The sequence below is a fragment of the Amborella trichopoda genome, chromosome 10, assembly GCF_054954075.1.
Source record: "Amborella trichopoda isolate Santa Cruz 75 chromosome 10, AtrichopodaSantaCruz75HAP2 v2.0, whole genome shotgun sequence".
Taxonomy (NCBI): domain Eukaryota; kingdom Viridiplantae; phylum Streptophyta; class Magnoliopsida; order Amborellales; family Amborellaceae; genus Amborella; species Amborella trichopoda.
Genome location: NC_142345.1, coordinates 27,479,201 through 27,486,703, shown reverse-complemented (window position 1 = coordinate 27,486,703; position 7,503 = coordinate 27,479,201). Strand labels below are relative to the sequence as shown.

At 34.9% G+C, this 7,503-nt stretch overlaps 1 protein-coding gene across 1 annotated transcript; it reads right to left on the bottom strand.

Annotated features, from left to right (window-relative positions):
• Positions 1-1,126: 1,126 nt before the first annotated feature.
• Positions 1,127-5,905, bottom strand: LOC148780101 (GDSL esterase/lipase At4g26790-like). The gene is made up of 3 exons (XM_088850110.1): positions 5,554-5,905; positions 3,701-4,190; positions 1,127-1,564 (listed from the first exon to the last, which is right to left on the bottom strand). Exons 1-3 carry the CDS (start codon positions 5,881-5,883, stop codon positions 1,371-1,373), a joined length of 1,014 nt encoding a protein of 337 aa, XP_088706236.1. The 5' UTR covers positions 5,884-5,905; the 3' UTR covers positions 1,127-1,370.
• Positions 5,906-7,503: the final 1,598 nt, after the last annotated feature.

Here is a 7,503-nt window from a genome sequence, read left to right as displayed (position 1 = left end):
GCATCTCAAATTAAGGTTATTTTAATGTGCGAAAGTGCTCTAATCGATCATCTCAACATCAATATGTATGAATATGAAAAGAAAAAATATATTTTGAGTCTTAAGAATAGTGTATCATGCAACACATTATCTGGACCGTCCATTTTCAAAATTTTCATACATTTATAGAACTACTTAATGTGAACCATTTTAGAGTTTAAAACAGATTTTCACGCCATCCTAAAAAAAATTTACACTGAAATTATATTTATGATAAAATTTGGAGGTCTGCCTTAATTTGATTGTTTAAGGTTACAATTTTATACAACCCACACCCTATTACTATTGGACAAAAGAGAGATAAAATAGAAGATTTTATCTTGTGCATGTGCAAAGATCATGGTTGGTGGAATGCCTTGCATACTCATAAAGAAGAAAATTTTGATTTTATTTTTTTGGTTTAAATTTATTTATTGTGGCTTCTCCCTATTTCAATTTCTAACAAAATATTTATTTTTCTCTAAAGACCTTTTGTACTTCTAAAAGACATTTATTTATTACAATTTTATATTTTTGTTGATAAAAACTACAACTATTCCCTAGATTAATTGTTCTCGTTCCATGCACAATGAAAAATAGGTAAAAAAACAAATGAGAAGTGAAGAGGAACTAGATGTAGTTTTAGTCAGAATTTAACTAAAATTTGTAGGTTGTTGACCAAGTCTGACATCTTTTAATTTTCAAATTACAGTAAAAACCCTGGCCAAATTGTACTAGTTTTGACCCAAATTTTTAAGAATGGGGTTTTTATGAGTCAGCCAATTCATACTATACATATGCGGGTTCCCTCTTAAAGAGAAATGGATTTGTAATCTAAAATTTTAGAGATTCATGATCTATGTTAAGATGACGATGAACATGAAAAAAAAAGAAGTTGATATGTAAAATGTTTTTTTTAAAAAAATAAAAATCTACATTGTGTAAACCTTGTTGAGTTTTTTACAACATCCATCTTCAAGAATGACGTGAAGATGGACGTTGGTGAGTCCGGGGCTCTTGAACCCGTTGACACATGAAGGACTTTTCCTATTTTTACAATAACCCAAAAATAAAAGCCATTATCCTACCAAAAAGTTCCAAGGAAAAGTTTAGCACATGTGAAACCCCTCCCCAAGGTCCGTACCATTATATTGAGTGCAACTAACAAAGGTACAAAACCGTGATGCAATTAACTTAAATTTTCATGGACGCCAAACACACTCATCTACCACCTAAGAATGCAACATAAATACACAGTTAACACACCTATAAAACCTGGATCTCTCCAACACAAACTACAAAGTTATGTGGTTGTGGGCCTTGCATTCATTCCTGGTTGATGTTTGGTATGATCATACAATTCGAGACAGGAAATTCTTCATCACGTAGTCGGTGATGATGCGGTTCAGCTTCTCGGTGGGATGGAAGGCATCCCAAAACGCATATTTATCAGCATTTTGGCATGTGAATGGACTCCACCTGTTGCATGTGTACCCGATCTCGATTAACCCGATCGAGCAACAAGCCACCGACACATCGTCGAAACCTGCACATGAAGAAAAGAGTGGTTTTAACATTTGGAGGAAGACAAACAGGTTCTCTTTTCTTTAAGCCATGTTTGTGTTCACATTTGTTTATGTTGCCAATAACCACGCATCCATGAAACTAATTTTCTTAAAGATAAGCAGAATTGCAAAGGTTATAATAATAAAGGAAAAAGTGACGATGCAAAAAACTGCATATTATTGCATATAAAGCAAAGCCTTCAACCTATAACTTTGGTAGGAAATAATTGAAGAAAAAGTCTTCAACCTATAACTTTGGTAGGAAATAAATGAAGAAAAAGCCTTCAACCTATTCCTTTAATTTGATTGAAGGAAACAATCAAATTAAACCGCACCTCAAAACATCATGAAAATACTTTTAAAACTTAATATACTTAAAACTCATTTTTTGAAAATATCTAATTCCTTAACTCGCACAAAAATAAAGCATATGTTACCAACCCATTTGAATTTTTTGTACGATGGTACTGCAACAACCCCCAACTTTTCTCAGAATACCAAAACTTAAAGCACATTTGAAAAAAAGAATTGCATTTCAATACGTAATTATCAAATTTGATAAATAGGACTACTTTGGCATATTGAAAAAGGAGTAGAATGCTTGCTCAATTTATTTTGAGGGCTTGCCTTAGGAAATTATGTGTTAGCAATTATAAATATTAAATTGCCCTTTTGAAAATATTTTTAGATGGTGTTGAACTTGCACTACTTCTCCTAGGTACAAAACACTGAGAGGGATTTGTTGATCACTTTATCCCAAGTATTTGGGCTTGATTTCATAAATTATCTATCATTTCACTCCATTAAGAGTCGTACCTTTAGTCAGATCATAAGTCACCATTTCTTTTTTCACTATATCTATATACACTCTTTCAGGCATTCTTCTTACCCTTTTGTAGCCTCCACTTGAAATAAATTACCCCTCCGAACCGGTGTTGTTTTACGTCGATGCTGCAAATGAGCAGACCACCTAAGTCTATGTTTTGTTATTTTATAACCTTTTGGAACTAACCCTAAGTTCCCTCGAATGTAATCATTTGAATTCTATTTTTCATTGTCTTGTTACTCATTCATCTCAACATTTTCATCTTTGCTACACTCATTCTATCTATATTTTGTTTTTTGACCACCTAACATTCTATCATTATAGTTGGACTTATAGTTGCCCAAAGGGATTTATTTGATCATTTTTTAAAATAATGATTTTGGTTTCTTGATCACCGACCGCCAAAAAAAATAGTTGTGTTCGCCGATTGGACAAGATATATAAAGTCATTTTAGAGTGTAAATTCAATTTTCGTTTTCTAGATGGGTCGCTATGACGAGTAGAGAACCTCCAAAACTTGTGAACAAAAAATCCCCGTGCAGGTTTTTAATTCTACAATTTGCTCCTGCTGGAGCATGTAATCCCTTCCAAAAAGAAAAGTCATAAAGAAATTCAAGAAGGGACAATAAATGGACACATCGTAATTTTTTATTTGCTTTTTGTTAAAGTTTTATATTTTCCCTGGTGCATAAAAGATATATACTCCCTGTCCCCATCATCTAGCCATTCAATTTAGATCTAATGAGCCTCAGACCGTTTGATCTATATCCAACGCTCCATAGTTTTATTTTTAATTTTTTTTACAAATTATATGAATATAAAATATGTTGCATGTCATTATCTCAATGGGGCGCACCTTAAAAAAAAGTTAACAAAATATTTTTTGTAACATATAATGGCCAAAATACCCCTGCAAATTTTAGGGGTATTTTAGTCATTTTAATTTATCAAAAATATATTTTTTTTTTTTATTTTTTCAAGTGTGAGTTTAAGGGAAGAGTGGGCACTTAAAATTTGGTCTCAAAATAATTTGGAGAAAAATATGAAAAACAAAATAAAGCACAATTGGGGTCATCTCAGCCATCCATTCAAAACGGACGGTTGGATGGAGGGAAGTATATAAATTTTATGCAGTAGGGGATGCATAAAAAACTTGCCCAAAAAAAAAAGGAATTTAATCGAATAAAAAAACAAATAAATCCACAAAGAAGTAAACAAACAAACAAAAATTAATCAGAATGAAGGCATAGAACTCTGAGGGCCATTTCTAAAGGTGAAGCAGCAAACTTACCGTACTTGGAGGGTGTCTCTATGACGCCCATCATGACATCATAAGGATTAGAGAAGACCAACTTTATCCCTGGGAGCTGACAATTGAGGGCCACGACCTCCCTTGTTAACAGAGTGTTGTAATCTCTAGCAACCTGATTATACTGTTCAACGCATCTACTACCTGACATGGCATTCGTGGTGCGCTCAAGAGGCAAACACCCCATAGGAGGGAGACCTCCGAAAGAGATCTTTCGAGCTCCTAAGCTGTACAATTCTTTCACAAAATTCACCGCTAATTTTGCTAAAAAGACCTGGTATTCTTTCACAGTGAACCGCGATGAACGCTGGGGAATGAGGTAGTAGTTCTCGAGAAAATCGTTCGTTCCAATGCTTATGATGTAAACAGCTTCATGTATGATCGTGTTCGCCTTGCGAGGGCCTGCATATGCCCTAAGTCTTGTTTTGTACTCCTTGAAGTACTCTAGTTCTTTCCAAAGGGGTATCACAGACTGCAAGTACATGGAAATTGAGAATTACATAGGAATCAAAGGTACATGGTAGAGAAATGGAGTAAAAGGTCTTTCAAAAGACATTTACGGACATTAAAGTGGAACAGATGGGTAAAGTTGAAATTTTATTAAAAGATAAAAATACTCTACAAATAAAATTCCAAAAAACAAACTTCAAACGTACTATTTTACTTCTGTAAAAAGTTCAAATGTACTCTTACTTTATGATTATGTTATACAGTAAAATAATTTTTTAAACAAAAAGTAATGATTCTTTGACAAATATACATGTAGTGAGTTTGTTTGCCTTCATTCCTTTTTAAATGCGTTTTATGTGCTTGTCTGAGGTTCAGTGTTCTCTCTAATAAATGATATTTGAATGTTCTTCTTCTTGCCCTAAAATATGAAGTTGTTTTGTTTGTCACCTTTGGTGAAAACTAGTGGTTTTTGGCACATTTATAAATGCACTATATCAAAGCTAATTCACTCTTGCTTCAATAGAAATGTATATTGAGACCGTTTACTTTCGATACAAGAAGGTCAAAATCATCACCGTTAGATATGAAATCAAGTGGTTGAGGATGTGTCATATTTTGGGCGCAAAATCCAAAACAAAAGCTGTTGAATGTTGTGACAAACTTGAATCTATTGAATTTCAAGTCCAATAGCTAAAAATCATTGTGACCTCCTTATATAAAAAATAAGTATATTCTCTTCCTAAATTTGCATCTTCCTTGAAACCAAACCTAAGAAGAAAAAAATGAATCACAATTTTCTACATAACTTGGCATAAATATATAGCAAAATATACGTAATCTCTTCCTAAATTTGTACCTTCCTCAACACCAAACCTAAGAAGATAAAAAATGAGTCACAAGGGTGTAACAACTCCAAAGTAGGAGTGTTTGGCAACTTAATAACTTACAATTTCCTCTCATTTCTATAAATATATGAGGACTTAAAATAGCTAAAATCACACCAAAAGGAGTAAATTCTCCTCGTTCTTGAAAAGGTTTTGAAATCGAAAACCACGCCCTAAGTTGGAATGCACAAATTCACTTGGGAAACGGAAAATCACATTTAAAACTCTGATTTCTTTATTTTGCAGGAAATCTCTCTCTCTCTCTCTCTCTCTCTCTCTCTCTCTCTCTCTCTCTCTCATATTCCTAGAACTCAAATATTCAAATCTACCCCCATTGCAAGCATGTAGCCCCATGCTTAGTTTTGCCATTGAATTGCCCAATTCCAAGCAAATGTACCCCAATACATAGTTTCATCCTATTAATACTATGCCCCCAATCCATGAATGCACCTCCATACTGTGTTCCCCTTGTTTAGTACCCAAGAAAACCAGCTGACTTACAAGCACATTGGACGTGGCATTGTCGAGGCCCGTGCCTGCGGACGCGAAGCTCACGCCGGTGGTGAAGTCACGGATGGACATCTTGGGGTCGAGATATGCTGGAACCAAAGGCTTGATCCCGAGGTCCTCTGAGATGAAGTCGGTAGGAATCCGGCCGTTTGAGAACCGGCCGGTAGCCCCACCCTTCATATCTCGACCATAGGGCTCAAAATTGCTCTTTAGCACCGTCGAGATTTGATTGTTGTTCCCAGGATCCACCGTCGAGTCCCCAAAAACAATCACTGCCGGGGCCTTCGGCCTCACTATACCTCCACACCTGCCATGCACCATCGTCAACACCACCACCACCACCACTCTCAAACAATGCACAAGTCCAAGAAAGAGAGGAGGATGAAAAGAAGAGGTTGCCATTGTAAAAGATAACACCCCTATAACTAATGAAAGAGAAAGTCCTATATATAATAAGGACTGTAGAGCTGTTTCTCTCTCTAGAGATACCATAGTTGTTTCTCTCTCTAGAGAGGGTTCCACAAATATGAAGATGGATGTGCGAGGATTTGATTTGAGGACATAATGAGCGGGAAATGTTTGTTGGGCTTTTAATGGCCTGCCGCCCAAAAACACCGAAAGGTGTGAAAATAAGAGAAAAAGGAGCCATTATTTTGAGGAAGAAAGAGAAAGGAGAAAATATCTGTAAACCCGCGGAGGTCCAGCATTTATCTCTCCCCAACCGTAACCAGAGAGGCGGCGAGTTAAATCGGAATTGTTTGATGTGACTGGGCCTGCATCGCGTACCCAAAGCGGTGAAAGTGTGGGCCCTATTTAATGGCCTCTCGGGCTTTATTAAGCTTATTTATGGTGAGCCTTACTCCTGAGATGACAATCAAATGGGTGACGTAAAAGTTTGGGGGTTACGAGAAAAAGGGGTTGTTTGAATTTAGGGTTTTTCTTTCTTTTTTTCGTTTCTTTAATGCTAAAATGGGAGTAGGAATGGTAAAGGTCGCAATGGGCGGGGCCCAAGCCCAAACTACAACAGGACAAAAATAAATAAATAAAAATAACACCCGGTTTCTATCCTCCAGCCCGTATATGTAATAATGCGGGCCTTTTAATAAATCTATTTTTGAAATGAATTTGTAGACTTAATTTATAAAAACATGTAACATGGAGATCATGAATATAAATAAATAAATAAATTTTTAAAATCAGATTTTACATTTTTTGAGATGTATATATAATCATACCACATGAAACAATTTTTTATAAAAATATAAAAAACGCAAAATAAAAAAAAAACAAATGGTGGGGCCGGGTCGATACTAACGTCAGGCCACATACCGGGCCCACTGCGGCAGAGGCACATGAGAAGTACACGGAGAAGGACATCGACAGTGCATGCACAATCTTCTATGTTTGTTATGGCCACTCACTTTCACTTATGGCCACTCACTTTCACTTATGGCCACTTTCACTTGGAAACCCTCCTTTATGAACTTGTACACTATAATCAATTTTTTCTATCAATTCTTTCTTAAACTGGAAATCTCTTACCTACCCATTCGAAAACCTCCCTCTCTCTCTCTCTCTCCCTCTCTATATATATATATATATATATATATATATATATATATATATATATATATATATATATATATATATATATATATATATTATTTTTATTTTATTTTATTTTTCGTTTTTTGTTTCATGGGTTAAAATTTTCATCCCTTTAGAATTATTGCCCAGTAGAGTCTCTCTCTAGAAAAAAAAAAAAAGAAAAAAAATATAAAATAAGACTATTTATCTTTAGTACATAATGGTCATAATTAATCTTGACCATTGAATGTAAAATTGGATAGCTGCAATTATTCTAGATCAAACTCAAAGTTCGAAAGAAATTTTTTCGAATTTTGTGATACATACAAGCTATCAGATTTCACATCCACTTGT